General features: G+C 42.3%; 1 protein-coding gene across 12 annotated transcripts in view; it reads right to left on the bottom strand.

Moving 5' to 3' along the window:
- ADD1 (adducin 1) overlaps window positions 1-18770 on the bottom strand; it is a 195658-nt gene that overhangs the window by 134344 nt on the left and 42544 nt on the right. For 8 of the 12 annotated variants that reach the window (XM_068106758.2, XM_068106756.2, XM_078771945.1 and 5 more), the window contains one exon: window positions 4057-4264. In XM_068106758.2, coding sequence (XP_067962859.2) covers window positions 4057-4248 — 192 coding nt within the window. In that variant the 5' untranslated portion in view covers window positions 4249-4264. Of the gene's footprint in view, window positions 1-1054; window positions 1295-1418; window positions 1573-4056; window positions 4265-18770 lie in introns of those variants that run through there. The other 4 variants (XM_078771944.1, XM_068106760.2, XM_078771943.1 and 1 more) reach the window with 4 other exon arrangements.

Genomic DNA, 18770 nt, shown 5'->3' with positions numbered 1-18770 from the left:
CACAGAAGGGTACAGATCAAGCACCATTTATGTGCATGACGTCAGTGTGCTCATTTTGTTTAATATATTTCATTCAATATTCTCAGGTGCATCAAAACATACATTGTGCCCCTGCAGGATTGATAAAAAGTGAACGGAATCACTATAGAGTAGCTCAAATTTCATGTACTGTACATATTATTATTAATTTATATATCTCTATATGTTTTTAATTGGTTTTAATCAAACAAAACTATTCTAGACATTGAATGAAGTGTTGATTTGGTGCAGTTCTGCACCACAAAACCAAAACAACAAAACATCTATGCAGTGTTAGTTTCAATGCAGCACTTTTATATTTTTACATGCTACAGGTATGATACCGAGCACTGTATAAACATTTATGTATGCAGAGAGATAAATAAATCGATTTGAAGAGCGTGGGATTGAGAGAGGAAGACGTAGAGGACAGAGAGGAAACGGAAAAGGTGGATCCGAGTGGCTGACTCCTAACTGTTGGGAATAAGGTGCAGAGAAGATAATCCATCGCGTCATGCTTGGTCACCTTCACTTTGACTTGAGTTATGCATTCTGGATTTACGGCATTTGTTTTTGGTAAAAACACCCCGCCCCTTCACCCTCCCCTCTGTTTCTTTTAGACTCTAAATCCTCAGCATAAAAGAAAAGGGTTCAGTTTAAATAACAATTGGCAGACAAAATAAACAAGCATCTGTCTGTTAATTGATGGAAAAAATTGGAAATTCCAACCAGCAGAAACTGTGTTTTTAATGACATAAACCCCCCCACACCCCCCAAAAAATCAATATTTAAATAAATTTTGAACCCGTTTCATCAATCGCAAGGACGCCACATCGAAGCAATCCAGCAACGCAGGGAGGATTGCCACTTCACGAGCAAGGCCCTACAACTTTCCTGTTTGGAATGTTTTTGAATTTTGTTTGACTGCTAAAGAGACGTTTCACTGCTAATAGTAAAGAGAAGAATATATACAGATACAATAAGAGCCAAAGGGAAGGCCAAGCCACCTAGGCCTGAGGACAGAGAGAACACGCACCTGAAACAGCAGAGATGAAGGGTGAGCAGGAGGACCAGGAAATGAAAGTCCGCTAATGATCGTGCGACTGTTAATTATTCACCTGTTGTGGGCATACCTATGGAAATTTTAAATCTACATAACTGGCTCCACCTCGGTCCCAGCAGCGGTCGAACGTACCCCTATAATGTTCACCCTGTGCGTTCACAAGACAGTTTCCAACTAGGCATGCTCTCAACCCCTTGCAGCCGGATGTACAATGCATAGTGGGGCAGGCACGTTGCCAGCCACACCGCAGAGAGATCAGAATACACGCAAGGCCAACCGTCATATCTACATCCCACCTGTTTACAATACTTGCATTTTTGTTCTTTGAAGGACCTACCTTCGTCGTACTGCAGCGAACAGTGACAGCGCCTTTGTCTGTTTATTTAAAATAATTATTCAGAGGCGGACTGGTGGGAGGGTGTGGGTACAGGGAGGGGTTCAGTCTGGGTTGTGGTGAGTATGCTGGAGGAACCCGACAGGCAACCTTGAAATGTCGGGGCCGTGACAAGCAATCCAAACTACAAGAACAAGTCCGACCCATCAATATCCGTATTGGTGCTAGAGCTACAGAAACATCTTTTTATCCAGTCTTTTTGATTTTACACTTGTGACGAATTATTCGAACAACAAATGCAGGTCATGGGGTGCGGTTAATCTGTTTTATGTAAGTAAATTTCATCACCTCTACCCTTTTCCTTACATGACATACAGGTAGCGGTCCACACAAACCCCGTCCCTTCCCCTGGCCTTCCTCTCGTACAAACGATACGTACGATCTTTGTCTCTACAACTGAATATCACAATGCCGGTATGACATCGAATCTTAGTGAAATGATTTGTTTGCAATAACAGAGGTACTAGCCTGGGTAGGTTGATAATTATACATTTATGACGATAATTATACACACAAAAAAAAAAAAAAAAAAAAAAAAAAAACTTATGACGAAGAAATGAATGAACCAAAATGTTTGAATGATCAACAAACACGATTTTGAGGACCTCACACACATACTGCATAAATTGTTTGCATCAAACTGTACCAGGTGATGAGCAGGAAACGTGTGCATTGTCAAATAAAAGCTTCTTCTTCACCAGCACTATCCTCCACATGATACTTCGAAGCGAGTTCTTAACACTTATTTTGGAAAATTGAAATATTGCATATGATTTTTCCTCCCACACTCCAACCAGATAAAACACACAAGAGTGACTTTCACATTGCGACAGCAATCAATAATACAACCAAACACCAACGCTCGAGAATGTTGAAAGGGTTTGGGGCATGGAGTGGTGGTGATGGGGTTAAGGGGGTGATGGGAATAAGGGTGTTACAAAAACATTGCCTAACCATTACTGATGCGTTAAATATGTTGAAGTTAATTTTGAAGAGGTGTAGACATTGATGCACTACTACATGACAATAAATAAATAAATTTAATGGCAAAACTCATAAGCAATAAATTAATCTGTGGATCAAAATGTTATAATTTATCTGATGTGAATATTTGATTGCATCTGATAACCACCACAAATCCTGTAACAAACAAATAATTCTACTTTATTTTGATATGCAACATTGTTAATGAGTCTCATTTTCGTAGTTTAACAAGGTACATGAACGGCTTTCCAGATAACTCCCATAGTGGTATTGACTTAGTTTTCACCAATTATGGTTCTAGAATCTAGAGAATGTTGAAATCATATATAGATTACAGTAGATCCAGGGCCGGGCCTCAATAACATCGGATGTATGTTAATTAACCAAGTTTCTTCAGCATTCCAGCAAGCACTCCATTCAAAACCGTTAAGGAACGGCTGGCTTGGCAAGCGCTAGCTAGCTGTTTGGTAACTGAACACACGTCGGGTTTCCTCCCTTTCAGTTTCGTGTTAAACAGCATTAGTGACTGTTTAAAAAAGGCTACCACAAAAAACGCCACATTAGTGACAGGAAGGGTCATGTTATTAACCTTTGTGGGGTATATAGATCACAGGAGATCTTCGCTCAGTTTCGCAAGTAAAATTTGCCTCGTGGATGTCAGGATTCCTCCAAATGTCTTTCAGTTTATGTTAAACAGCATTAGCGACTGTTTAAAAAGGTAATCATACGTGTTTGTAGTTTATATTTTTACTTCTGGTAGGGGCCGGTGCTCCCACGAAACAGCACGATAAGCTGTGTATACACATCAACACGTCATTTTGTTCAAGGAGGAAACACCTCTTAGGGAGAGGTAGCTATTACTGTTAATTGTTTTTTTAAATAACATTAATATCATGCTTTTGTTATTAGAAGCGGCCTAAGAAAAACGCCACGACAAAGCGATCTTAACACAGATATACACCTCAACACGCAAACCTATTGGTGGGGAAAACCACCTTGGCAGAGAAAACTCTTGGGGAGGGGGTGAATTAATTCTCTACAACCTTCATCGTGTGACCCTCAGTTCTTCTATCAAGTTTGGTCGAGATTGGACAAGTAACGATCGAATGTATCGCGGTCAAAAAATCGTCAGACAGACACCAAATTGCGTATTTTAGTATGATAATGTACTGTATCATGTTAAAACGTATCGTAAATACGATCGTAAAATACGTATATTTGATCCTCCTAATTACGTAAATTTTACTGGATATTTACTACGTAAATAAATACCTAATTAAAACGTAAATACGATTAAATAAGTTTTATTGTACACTAAATTTTGCCAGACTCGAGCTGGAATCGGGCTGCGTCAGTCTTTGTCATTCCGAGTTAAAGTCCGAATCACCCCCAAAAAATGGAGTCCTACATCACATCACATCATTACAAATAGAGTCAAACATTTGAAGGTTGGGTGGGCATAGCTAGCAAAACAGTAAAGGCAAGAACAGGAAGTACCACCTGCTGGAGATTAAACAGGATGTATTATTAAAGAATGGACAGTATGTTGTGCTGACAGGCAAAGGATACACTATGACAGTGCAAACTGCCTCCTTACTGGGCTCTGCAGGATCACAGAAACTCTCTTGCGTTGCTCCATCATGTTGAAGTCTTGCCGCAAGTCAGCAGCCATGTTCCTTTCACGCAAATATTCAGATTCTAATCTCTCAGATTGTGGACCAGGCCGCTCAGTGGCCCTCTCCCCTCCAGGCCCATCAACCGCAGTCTCTGGCTCCGATGCCCCATTCATAGTGACGTAACAGGCACTGTCGTGAACAGTAGGCAATTTATAAAGTTAGATGAATGAAAAAAATGCCAGATGAAAATGTTTTCTGAAAGCAATGCAAAAGACACTCTTTGCGAATAAAGTTTAGTGGAATGTGGATACGAAATACTCCGAAGACGAGAGCAAAATATGAATATCCACAGATTTCAAAACAGCGATAACTGACAAAATCCGTTCAATCACCGCAGTCAAATGTGTCGGAGTAAAACAATTTTCTCCATCTAATCCACGTGTACGTGCAGCATAAAGGACTGCATCATGTGCTCGAACCTCAATCAAATCAATGACATTAAAGATACCCATCTGAAACTTTCTATAGTGATCATGCATCACGTGAAGCAAGAGTGTACCAAAGAACATGTCATTTAAAATAAAAATAAAAGTTTACTAAATGGTATGGGTACCTTTTTTATGGTCACCCGTTTATAGACTTGCAGCCGTTTCACAATCGGGCGACTTACTCAATCCACGGCACAAGCACCAAGAAAGTGAAACACGACAATTCCCTCTATAATCACACTCAATACATCTGTTACATGGATATTGCCTTTTGAATCAACTAGGGCATGCCCGTACGTGGGTGCAATGCCCGTACGTGGGTACATGGGTACGTGGGTGCGAGTACGGTGACAATCCCCCCCCCTCTATTTACATGAAATGGTTTGGTCCATGAAATGTTTTGGTCCATTCGCAACGCCAAAGCGAACGGCGAACGCTTTACATGAAATGGTTTGGTCCATGAAATGTTTTGGTCCATTCGCAACGCCAAAGCGAACGGCGAACGGCTTGCGAGTACAGTGACAATCCCCCCCCTCTATTTACATGAAATGGTTTTAATTAGTTTTAAAACATAGTTTAACGCCAACATAGCGGCAACATAGTTTGCCAACGTGAAATAAATGAATACGCTCTCAAATGTGCCGTCCGAGGCAGAGTGTGTTCGCCACGTTCGGCACACGCGATAACTCGCTGCTCTCTGATTGGTTGAATCGTTTTTTGGACATAGCTCGGTAAGTACTTGTCCGATTAATATGAAACCTTGAAAAGGCACATCCTCGGGTCCCCAGCAATATACCTGGCAAGTTTAAAGTATATCGGACCCGTGGTTGTCGAGAAACAGCGGTCACAGACATACAAACAAACATACAGAGATTGCTGGAATTATAGATAGATTGCAATGTGAATGAAAAAAGAAAGAAATCAAAGTCTTATACTTAACTAGCGAAAAACCCAGCATTACATACAGTATAATTCCCCCAGATCTGTCCCGTTTTAGTACAACTTGCAATACCAACTCCCACCAGTAGTGGTGCTATGCCATACGTATTTGCATAGAGAGGATTGGGGTTCTCTTGGGCTATTTGTTGTTGTTTTTTAACCGAAAAACGTTCCCGAGCCCACCCTCAGTATACACAACAGGCTTTTTAAGGCCATTTTCCCTGCAAGAGCGGGGGTTCGCCTTGCAGTCCCCATGACAATCTTCTCCATTTTGCCCTATTTTCTGCATCTCCCCTTGTTAACCCCCTTGCCCGCATTTCTTCTTCGAACATCTTTAGCCAAGTCTTTCTCGCTCTTTCCCGTCCTCTACTTCCTTCGACATTCATTTTCATCACTCTTCTCAACCAGTCACTTTCATTCTTCCTCAACACATGACCAAATCATCTCAACCTGTTCCTCTTCACAGCATCCATCACAAGCTTTATTCCCATCATCTTTCGCAATTCATCATTTGTCTTCCTCTCTCTCAACGATACTCCACACATCCACCAAACCATTCGCATTTCCACCCTTTCCAGCCTTCGTTGCTGCTCTACGTTCATTACCCATGTCTCGCTCCCATAAATCATAACACTTCTCACACATGCAGGATACACCTTTCCCTTCAGCTTCAATGACACTCCCCTCATCAGCACGCCACTCAGTTCCCGAAACTACTTCCCTGCACATCTCACTCGAGCAACCGTTGCCGAGTCTGATTCACCTTCTCCATTCAGCATGTCTCCTAGGTAACAAAATGTTTTCACACCTTCCAACTTCACGCCGTCTCCAAGATCCAACTCAACATTTCCTCCATCTGCAGCTCCCTCTGTGCACACCTTACACTTGAATGTAGCTGCCACACTGGTTAATGACCCTTTCAAACCACTACATTTTTGATGAACCCACTCAGCGCACATTGTACATTGAATGGAATTCACTCCGGCACCCTTCCTGCACACAGCACACGGCCACTTCCCAGTTCTTTCCACCTCACCACATGCTTTACCACTTGCCATCACCTTCGTTTTTCCGATATTCACCTTCAGACCTTTTGTCTCCATACATTCCTTCCACTTGTTCATCTTCTCCTTCAGTCCATCCATACTTTCTGCAATCAACACCAGATCATCGGCATACAACAACTCCCACGGTAAACCTTCCTTTACGTTCTGAGCCAGCACCTCCATCATAGCTACAAATAGTAGTGGACTTAGTACCGACCCCTAATGCACTCCGACCTTCACCTCAAACTCACCACTGTTCCCGTCCTTCGTCCTTACAGCTGTGCGCGCTCTTTTGTACATTGCTATCACTACTCTGATCAACCATTCCTCCACTCCTAACTTCCTCAATGCCCATTTCACTACTTCAAATGGAAACCTATTAATCCTACCTTCCCCTCAGTATAATCAGCAGTTTTCAACTCGATCCGTCCAGTGGTTCATGAGTGCACAGAAGTCAAAAAAACACACCAACAGAGACAGACAAACTTCTCAGATTACAGCACGACGAAAATTTTTTACCCATTGCTTTGCTGACGGATTTAATCAAAAGACAGCATATTGTACTTCCAAACATTCTGCTCTATTCATTCTATCATTTGTCCAAGGTCATCTGTCATCTGCTTGTTGGGCCACAATATGTGTGGACCGAGGTTCTTCATCCATGCTACACAACTGAGGATAAGTTCATTTTTTTCAAAATGATTTTTTTTTTAAGTTTTACATGTATGAAAAAAAAACAGGAAAGAATCACAGCCAAAAAGAATCCAATATGTGAACTCGTGTGACAAATTTAGCGACTCAGAAAAAGCATTACAGAACATTGTGGTACAACAGCAGCTAATTAGTGCGATTGACCAATCCTAAGTGTAGGTTCTATCTGGCATGACGACATATGAAGGCAATATGGCTACAGCCATGTCGATTGACTCTGATAAGAAGACTGCCGAGTTTTAGTCAAAATTTTGCATTATGCACGTTGTTTCTTCAACAAATAGTAATTTAATTCAATTTACCAAAGAATCCTGGCTTTTGCAACTGATTGGAAGTAGTACAACTGTAAAGAAAGCAAAGTGGTTGCAGACAACGCAGCCAATCTCAGTTTACATTTTGACGATACACAATCGTCCATCAATGCTCAACCAGCAAATGATAAGACAGGATACCATTATGAGTGTTAAAACACTTCTGTAATGTCAGTAAAGTGAGGAGAAAAGCCAAAATCATGCTAAGAAATCTGATCCTCAAAGTGAGATGTGCAATACAATAGCGTACTTCATTTTTAAGTTCAACACCATGCCAACCTAGGTAGCCTGAGCTACGTAAAGCTTACACGTAGTATCAGTGACAAGAGGGAGTTTACAATAAATATTCAATCGACTTTCCAAGGTCAGGATTGTGTAGTGTTCGTCACCAATTAGATGTAGCTTGAGTAGCCAAGGCCTGAATGCATGCCTCGAATTATCAATGCATCCCACATGTTTTTTTTCCTTATCATGAAATAAACATGTGATAGGTCATGTGAAAAGGAATATATCTATTAAACATGTACAATCAGCAAGGTCATGGTATCCATCATCACAGGTGACATAAAATCCTTCCTTTTCTCCAACGGCTAATATCAGATACCATTTCGGATTCAGACCAGATCACTTTATGGTGGACATACTGCTTCTACTCTCCCAGCAATGCATGAAGGCTCTCAATGTCAGATATGAGATAAGGGCCATCTATCGAGACATATGTTGAGCTTTCGGTATAGTCTGGAATCCTGCCTTCCTTTCCGAACTCTGTCTTATGGCATCCAAGGCCAACTCCAGACATGGCTCCTGACTTCAACTCTCGTAACCATGTGCCTCTCAACGGCTTAATTTCATCTCCTCGACTTATTAAGACTGGAGTGCCCCCCCAAGACAGTGCTCTGAGCCCAGTCCTATTCCTATTCTTCATTACATATTTCTCTGACTCTAGAAAATCCTCCATCTCTTTGCTGAGGATTCCACCCTCTGCCATGACATCTCTCATCTTTCAAATAGGCTTTCAAATAGGCCTTTTCCCTCTCTTCAGACCGTGATAGAATCATAAGCTGTTCATAGAACACGATACCCCATGCAGTGTTAAAATATATAGAGTACTTTAACAAAGTAATGATTTCAATGATCGGTAAAAAAAAAAAATTCAAAAGTTGAGCGCTATTGAAATAGTCCAGAAGCAGTCCCAAATACCACAATTATACACCACCCCATTGAATCTTTATTAGCCCCCGTTGGACTTATTCCAATACAGGGGCTTATGGATTAGGTTTTGTCCGTTTGTGTGTCCATAACCATATCTTGGAGATGTATGGACCGATTTTGTCCATACTTGGCACAAAGATAATACATGATGGTTTACATATGCACATCATTTTGTTTCGCGCTGCGATCAAACATGATCGACTGGCAGCCATTTTGTTACTTAAATGTGTCCCCAACCATTTATTGAATATGCATCGTCCAACTTTGTTCAAAATTGGCACAAGCACAGTACAGTACATAGTGGCCTATATGTGCAACTCACTTTATTTTGCGATATGATCAAAGATGGCTGACTGGCAGCCATTTTAGTTGTAAAAAAAACCAAAAAAAAAACCGTATCGAACACGTCCCCAACCATTTCTCGACATGCATGGACTGATTTTCTTCAAGCTTGACACAAAGACAATATATGGAAGTATACATATGCAGATTTTATTTTGTAATCCATCCAAAGATAACCGACTGACGGCCTTTAACTCTGTACAGCAAAATTACAAAAATCATGGGGTCTATGACATTTTATGTATTTTTCTTCATGTTTAAAATGAAGTCCGTACTGCAAAACTGGAGGTTCTTGGAAGTATGACAGACGATTTGTGTTCCAGTGTATAATTAAATTTAAATGAAACAGATTGTAAAAGGCGTTCAAGTAAATGAATTCCGGGTTTTACCGTCATCTTACGCAGTGTCCATTACACCACCCTATCTAACACATTATATTAGTTATTTGTGCCCTTTATAACACCCTAAAACAGTAAGCTTCCTGTCTGGAGTGATTTTTCAATTTTGCTTAACTGCCAGGCAGGCAGAGTAAAAACATTATCTCACTCCTCTCTGCGCACATGCAATCGGGATGAATTCAAGGCGAGCCGAGTACGGTAAAACGAGAAACTTGTCTTCTGATCCATGTTCTGATTCGTGTTCAAAATATAACATTTGATTTAAATAAGTTGTTCCTCGATCATAAACTGACAGGATGAACAGACGGACATGAACTAATTGCTTTACCCCGTTTTTCGCTTTGTGTGCGCGGGGTTAAAAAACAGAAAAGAAAAAAAAAGAAGAAAAACAAGGAGAGATGAGGCACCACAAATGACCGGCCAAACTGTTTCTGAGATATTTTTTGCTTAGGCATAATTATTTTCTGAACCAGAAATCGTTATAATGTGATAACAAGTGCTTCATAACTCTGATTTTGCATGTGCAAAATATTAGGGACATGTGCCATGTCTAAACTAATGACTGGCACGCACGCACACACACCTCAACATTCGCGGACACTGTGTATTTGCGGTTCACATCACAACATGTGACCTGCTGCATCTAAATTCGCTCTTCAAAAAAATTATATATATACATATATATATATTTTTTTATTTTTTTAACCACATAAACATAAACCTGCTCTCTCTCTTGTATGCACAGATTCATCCCATATAGTCTTCAGTTATCTTCCCATCCTCCCACTCTTGGTACTCTGAATCCTGTAGTGAGGCAGTTGCTTTAACAACATGCATTCTTCTCCTGGAACGGCAAACCCAAATGAAGACGACCTCAGATCATACAAACCACAAAACCCACAAAGCCCACAACAAGTGTATCTATTCTCAGTCAAGTCCCGGGTTGAGTATGAAATGGAGACTACAAGAAGGCTAATACACAATTTCATTCAAAACAAAAGTTGAGATACCACAGTGAAATTGCTCAAGAACGTTCAATCAACGGGAAATGGTTCATCTCAAAAGTTCCATCACCCAAATGACAAGAAACAACACATTGATAAAGCGTCCGAAACCGATCAGAGTGGTTATGAACACAACTTCATGGCGTGCTGCCCGGTCCGAGTGGCGTCCAAGACGTGGGGTAAACGAGCCTCGAGACAATTACCCCGATGAGGCTCTGCATCAGATGCTGTCTTGTTTGGTTTTGCATCTTTTACAGTTGTAAAACTCATGGAGGAACTCGTGCTTATATCCGATATAGGACAAGGATGTGACTAGTTAGTTATGTAACTGTATATCAATTACAAGAAGGCCAATACACAATGGGTAAATCAACATAGGATATGGAATCCCAGCATTATGAACTATGTGTATGGCTCACTGGTCCTTTTTTAACAACAACCTCCTCCTCCACCTTCCCTACCTCCCCCTCCTCCGAAAACACTGCCTTCACCATCGCCTCCTCAGAAAACACCGCCTTCAACAACGCCCCCTCAGAAAACAAGAATCCTCCTTCTCCTCCCTCCCTGCCCCACTCCATCTCCTTCTCCTCCTCCTCAGCCAACATTGCCTTCACCATCGCCACCTCCTCCTCCTTCTTCTTCTTTGAAAACACTACGGTCTTCAACATCACCACCTCAAAAAAAACAAAAAACACCACTATCACCACTTCCTCAGAACACACCACCTTCAATATTGCCTCTTCCTCCTCCTTAGAAAGCACCACCTACAATACCTCAGAAAACATCACCTACAACACCTCCTCTGATATCCTTCTCAGAAAACACCACCATATTCACCTCACCCACCTGACTTCCATGTTCCTCCATTCATTCCCTTGCCAATTGTTGTCCTACAACCCCACTATAAATTTAAACGAATTGCTCTTCCATGAACCATGCTCATGCCACAACAAAATTAAATCGACAAACTCTATGTTCTCCTTTTCATAAAATCGGAAAGAGCCGCAGCAATAATATATATCAGTCAGTGTGCAATCAGCTTATGCTAAACATCACAAGATTAAATATGGCATATCCTTGTTAAAGGATCTTGGCTGACTGGCCAAACCTGCACTTAAGCTGCACATTTCAGACAGAGCAGTACTTAGTGAGGAACAAATTCATCAGCATTCTTGCATCCCCAGCCTTGGATAATTAGCCTCTCCCATTCCCGAAGAGAGCGAGAGGATAATGCAGCCGGTCTGTGTCAGAGAGAATGCGAGCCCACGCACAGATCAAATCAATAAAGATGCTCATTCACAGATCTAATGTAATGTATACCGTATACTCCAGCACAGTTCTGCATTATTAAATATGCTCAGTCTTGCTAAATTACTTCCTTTTTATGCTATCATTTGGAAACATGTGGCTGATAAAGGTTAGATAAATGTATTTTTAACAAACCACTATCCTTATCCTACATGGGACAACATAGACAAAGACTCCTGACGAGCTTGAGGTCACCACTAAATGAAGAAAGCAAACAAAACAAATTATTCCCACACCAAACACAGCCCTTTACCAGGAGTTTATATTAGTTGAGGACAATGCAAATCAAATGAAGGACTTATTCCTACAATAACTTGTTTTCAGGCCAGCAACTCTTAGAAAGCAAAAATGTGGCCCAAAAGCTGACCATTACTTTCTAATGTAAGAGCACCCACCTTTCAAAAGCGTCACCAAACAAAATGAGTAACTCACAATAATACAAGAAAACCCATTTTCTTCAATCTATAAATGTATGTTCCTTATTAATAATACACACTCTGCCATTAACAAAATAAAAACCGAATATGTAGAATTGATAATGTAACTATCGGTGAAGAACTGTTCCAGCATTCATTCCAAGTGCCCTTTTTTGGGCACGAGGGATGTGCAGAACATTTGATTGCAAGTTTCCACGTAACGCAATTGCCTCGTTCAGTAATCGTTCAGCATGTCTGTCCACCCTTTGGTTTTTTCTTTTTCGTTTTGTTTTTTAGAGATGACATGAGGAATTTTGATCAATTTCAACAGGATTTCAGAAATGCAAGCATGCGGATCATCCAAAAAAACCATAACAATTACATTCTTTAACAACCTATTGCAATGCCGTCCGTCCAAAAATGAGAGAAATCAAATCACTTGACACTTTCAAGTGGGGTCATCCATTAGCCATGTTACAAGGCTTATAACATGAATACAGGAACTGTTTATGACTTCAGAAGATGTTATCAAATCAATGAATCAACAGACATGTCAAGAAGTGGACATCTGAAAATAACTGACTCCCGCTCAGGATGGATACATTCACATGATCCATCTATGCAATGGGTTTAAAACTTGCCAGATAACTTCAAACACACTCCCTGGACCTCAAAGCATTGATCGCTACCGGTGGACATCCACGGTATCGAGATCGTTCATTCCACAATGGATCCCTATGTAAAAACTACCCACAACACAGCATTGCGTGATGAGGTCACAATGAAATAGACATGTAATTATTCAGCATTTATCTCTGTCAGAGGTTTGCACCTCACCGGTGTCCCATGACATCACGTAAATAAATCACACATTTGTTTTTTTTATGGTGGAGAGTGCATTAACTTGTCTCGTCGAATATATTATAACGTTGCGGTTTTTTTGGACTATTGTGACTATCGTGTTCCGAAAAGCTTTTGAACACATATTGTACCGTACCGGACGTTACAAAGAGGCAATTACTGTTGCACAACATTTCAGTACGAAACTGGCTTTTTGTCTTTACAATATTTAGACCCATGGAACAAGCTAACATGCATGCATGGAGCAAGGCGTGAACTGACAGTAGGGCAACAACTGGACAGTAAGCACGTAAATTAACAAACAGGAAAATAAGAGGACACTTAGGAAACAAAGTAACCTGCAAAGAGGAAGGTCGGGTTAGGTAAGGTCAAAGGGTGGAGAAACATATTGTGGGTCAGGATGGAGTATGACTGAGATGGTGGCGCATCATCTGCTCGAATCGCTGGACAGAAGAATGGAAAAGAACAGCCCCAGGAAAGTAGCTCCACAGATGAGGGAAGCAAGGAATAAAAAGGGCTGAGGTGTACAGAAGAGTTGGCTTGTGAATAAATCTGACAAAAGTCATTTGTACTTCAAACAAAAGTGAGCTTTCCGCCCAAAACTGCAAAACACGACAACAGCAACGCTTTTGCAAATGCAATCAAATTCCAAAAGAAAAGCGTCCAAAAAGCAGCATTGGATAACATTCTGTGCTTTTGTTGGCAACAAATAAAATCTTGGGTGGAGTATGACTAAGACTAGGAAGGCTCATGTTATGAGCAACACAGGGGGCTGCAACATATGCTGAAGAACACTTGCAAGCCCAAGCGGAATTATTTTGGAAAAGTTCTTCAACAAAAAAAAAAAAAAGAAGACGAACAAGGCATGCAGTAAAAAGTATTCCAGAAACCATAGACATTTCCAAGTACAAACCGACATTCATTGTAATAAATGTGGCTTAGAATTGGTTAATGCAACATTGGTTTTCCCTCACCAAACACTTCCTGACAAATTGCCTTACAATTCATATATATATATATATATATTATTATATTATATTATATTATACATATATATATGTGCATAGCACCTCCCCACTCCCCACTCCCCCGAAAGAAATCCAGCCTTTTCACCATAGGAATGTTTGCCCTATCATGAGGATTCTGCTCTTCATCAGTGCCAACCATCTGCTTTTCCTTTTCTCTGAAAAGCCAGAACAGCAATCAAAACATACACGTTTCCTGCCCACATACCCCCCCCTCCCCCCTTTGCCCCCCTCCCCAAGAAATCAACGTTTTCCAGAATAGCTATTCCATCGGCAAGATTCAAACGAGATCCATTCACTGCGTTGAGATACGAATGGAGGAAGGGTGCACAGCTTGTGAGCCAAGCAAGCTGAGAAAGACAAGTTCCTGATCCATTAATGAAAGCAAATGCATGGAGGGAGCACAACAACATGCTTTATCTTGATTCCCAAAACCACAATACTATATAATCAGGAGAATAACAAAGAGTAAACTTCCACAATAGCACACACACTACCTCGATTTAGCAGATCAACACAGCAGGTAATACTGATAGAATACAAGACTTGCATCCAACCATCCAACGTCCTGCACTAAAGAATCGGAGGAGTAAACGGTGTAAAATTTGAGGTTAAATAAGTGACACAAACAAATACAACATATAAACAGAGGCCTATTCATGCATCACTGGCGGTTTTAAAAGGCGTTCGCATAGCTCTGCAGTTTGCTCGCTGAATGCCCGTGTTGGCTCATGAGGTGTGGCTGCGCGGAGAATGCTGATGTCAGGCGATGTCTGCAGGATCCCGCTACGACTCCTGGAGAGCGACGTGCAGGGATCAGAGGATGTGTAGACATGCGAGCAAGACCGCACATCAGAGACAAAATGTTGGCGCAACCGAACCGCATTGCTGAGAGCACTCCAAATAGTGGACATCAAGAGGCTGCTATTCTCATCAACACCATCCATCCATAAACTAAGGTAACCTTCTGTTTCAATGCAAAAAAAAAAAAAAATACATTTCATCGCACAGGTGTAACAAAGCAATCACCAAGGTAGATGCCCGAACGGATGAACGTACGTGTTGCCGCATTGCCGAGAACAATGAATGCTCGGGACCACGCCTATTAACCCTCCAATCAGCTGCAGTGGATGGAACAACATTTTATCGTTAAAATAAAATTTCAAACCGTCCAAACACTTACACCGTCTGGATAATTGAATGTGGCAAAGTTAAAATCCCTGATTTCACAAAGTTTGCTTTTTCATTCCTTCTAACCTCCCATGTTTAAATCAATCTTGCGAACCAACCAAATGGTTGAGTGATATTTCGAGAACACCCACTGGGATTTCATGGAACTTGCCAAAATGAATTTAATCAAGGTCGAGAAGAGGATGTGGGGGAGATATCAGGAAGGAAAAAGAAAACTCGGAGCAACTAATCGAACCATCGTCAGACAATGGAAAGATCAAGCATCCGGTTGGGATCCTCCAAGGAAGGAAGCTTGAGAGCAAGCGTCACCTCAAAGACAATCCCACGACTCAATCGCCGCATACGTGCATTAAATAAAATACCTGTGTGGTTCTCTGAGGTCAATTGCAAATCAGATAATGTTTCTCACAAAGCAGTCACAGCATCCTTTAAAGTGCAATTTGGAAATATTTCTGGATTCACATTGGGTAATAAACCTTTTTTTTTTTTTCTGGCGATGCCATTCGGTCTGGTGCTGAAACTCCTGCAACCAGTAAACAAGCCTCAAGTCTGGTAATCAAGGAATGCACTCCGGGGCCCAATGGATAAGGCCTCATCTAGATTACATGGGATGCAAAATGTCACCACCAACATATAAAGACAATATCAAGCTCTGCATATGGTGAATGAATGAATGAATGAATGAATGATCGTTTTAAGGCCATTTTCCCCGCGAGAGCGGGGGTTAGCCTTGCGGGCCCCATGACAATCATGGTTCCCTGTTTGAGGCAATGTTTTTATGGCCGGATGCCCTTCCTGACGCCAACCCTTGGTCACGCTCTTACGATGCGCAGGGATACGGTGTACCTATTCTAAATCGGGGTACACACCGGGATCATTCATCCCAGCAAGCTGGTACTCAATTTGCAGACCTCGGAAGGATGACAGGCTGAGTCAACCCCCCTGGCATTAATTCAGCGATCGACCGGGATTCAAACCCAGGATCCTAGGATCCCAAGCCGGCACCCTAACCGCTAAGCCAAGTTTGTTTATTTACAAACAGGTCACTTCATTCCCGTACTCTGGTCGGCTCAGCGCACCCCCACTCATCGTCCCAGCGCACCTGGTCACAGCAACGCACACGATCGCACCTCCTGTCTGCAAACCCTGGCTAAATCACCTGAGTTCATCCCCACCGTACAAAGCAACATCAAGCTCACCCTGTTCAATACCCGGTCCCTCAACAACAAAAGCCTCATCCTGAACGACTACATTCTGGATAATAAACTGGACTTTCTCTGTCTCACTGAAACCTGGCAACAACCTCTGGACTACTTTTCACTCAACCTCACTACACCCAATGGATATTCTTACATCAATAAACCACGCTCGGAGGGCTGAGGTGGTGGAATTGCCGTAATTCACCGACAGGACATCAAGACCAGCCTCATCTCCATCTCATCTGCTCCATCATTTGAACACCTAGCTTTTAAACTCTCTGGTCACACACAGTCACTCATGGCTGTCGTCTACCGCCCTCCCAAACCACACCCATCATTCCTGTCTGACGACTTCTACTTTCTGACCCAGCTATGTTCCCTCTCCCCCTCAATCCTCCTCCTCGGTGATTTCAATATCCACATGGACTCCACTGACTCCACAATAACCACTAGGCCTCAAGCTGACACCGTGTATCGTTCAATCCCGTTCCGAGGTCAGAGAGACTAAAAAATAATCACTGGTAATCTGAGTACGTGCCGAGTTGTAGCACATACAAAAAGTTTAACTATCAGATCTTGCCAGTTTGAAAGTTTTCCACGCGTTTATGTCGCACTACTTTGTCTTGCATCGAAGGCACTGATGTTGAATCTAGGCCTATCAGAACACTTGCTTGGGTCACATGACATACAAAATGGCGGCGCCCATGTCGCGCTGAATGTTTAGTCATGGCCTCGGGAAAATCGCGTTTAAAGTGCTTCATGCACTTTGAACACGTCGTGAATGACATAACTTCGCCGTTTACGCCTCTTAGATGGAGTAAATATCGTGAATGCCCTGCAGACGTGGCTGCAATTGGACGGTGAGTGTCACAATCTTGCCAACAGACACCAGAATCTGGTCAACGTCGAGTTCACCAACACCTCCACGAGTTTATGATACACTGCCACGAGTCTAGGATCTACCTCCACGAGTCTACGATACACCTCCACGAGTCTACAATACACCTCCACGAGTCTACAATACACCTCCACGAGTCTACAATACACCTCCACGAGTCTACAATACACCTCCACGAGTCTACAATACACCTCCGCGAGTCTACAATACACCTCCGCGAGTCTACAATACACCTCCACGGGTCTAGGATCTACCTCCACGAGTCTAGGATCTACCTCCACGAGTCTAGGATCTACCTCCACGAGTCTAGGATCTACCTCCACGAGTCTAGGATCTACCTCCACGAGTCTAGGATCTACCTCCACGAGTCTAGGATCTACCTCCACGAGTCTAGGATCTACCTCCACGAGTCTAGGATCTACCTCCACGGGTCTAGGATCTACTTCCACGAGTCTAGGATCTACCTCCACGAGTCTAGGATCTACCTCCACAAGTCTAGGATACACCTCCACGAGTCTAGGATCTACCTCCATGAGTCCAGGATCTACCTCCGCGAGTCTAGGTTCTACCTCCACGAGTCTAGGATCTACCTACACTGCTAATTATACCCCAAATTATTGTGCAGGGTGGGACGAAACGAGCTCTGTTGTACAATGTCTGCATCGGTGGGTGATATTGGATATGCGTCCGCCTGCGTTCGATGTCAACCCACTGTTTACGTTTGATCTCGATTAAAGGTCACATGACAGAGGTAAAACCTCAGATGTTTCAAACTCGAGTTATGATCTGAAAAAATATTTTCAAAGGGCACATGTCCTGTTACACCCAAAAATTTAATCTGTCCATCTTTGCACAGCAGGCCATTGTGGTATCAAATTTGGTTGTTGTTGTATCACTTCGGACAGTTCTCTCGAACAAGCCCGTGACACAAAGACAGCGGATCGATCTGCCAGAAACGACCCAGAGATCCCCCACATCGAGGATGGTGTGACCCACCTTCACGAAGTCAGGGCCACGTCAGAGTTGGAGAAAGAGAGAAACAGGGACAAGAGGGAAAGGGACGGTCCATGGGGACCAATCGGCACTCTGACCCTAATAAAGCGCTGACCTGACGAATCCGGGCAGCAGGACAGAATGGGGTAGATTTTGCCCCCGAATTGCATTGGGGGGAGGAGGGGGAAGGGTTCGACCACCATGAAGAAGCATCCGCGATATTTACTGTCAAGTTTGATTGAAATCCCTTCTCTCGTCCACAAGTTGTGGTAACCAAGATTTTAAATTAAAGGTCACATGACCATGGTCCCTTTGACCTTTTCAACCCAAAATCGAACCAGTTCATCTTTGCA

The sequence above is a fragment of the Myxine glutinosa genome, chromosome 2 (genome assembly GCF_964187855.1).
Source record: "Myxine glutinosa chromosome 2, kmMyxGlut1.1, whole genome shotgun sequence".
Classification (NCBI taxonomy): Eukaryota; Metazoa; Chordata; class Myxini; order Myxiniformes; family Myxinidae; genus Myxine; species Myxine glutinosa.
The sequence above is the reverse complement of the archived record's forward strand: the minus strand, read 5'-3'. Positions and strand labels throughout refer to the sequence as shown.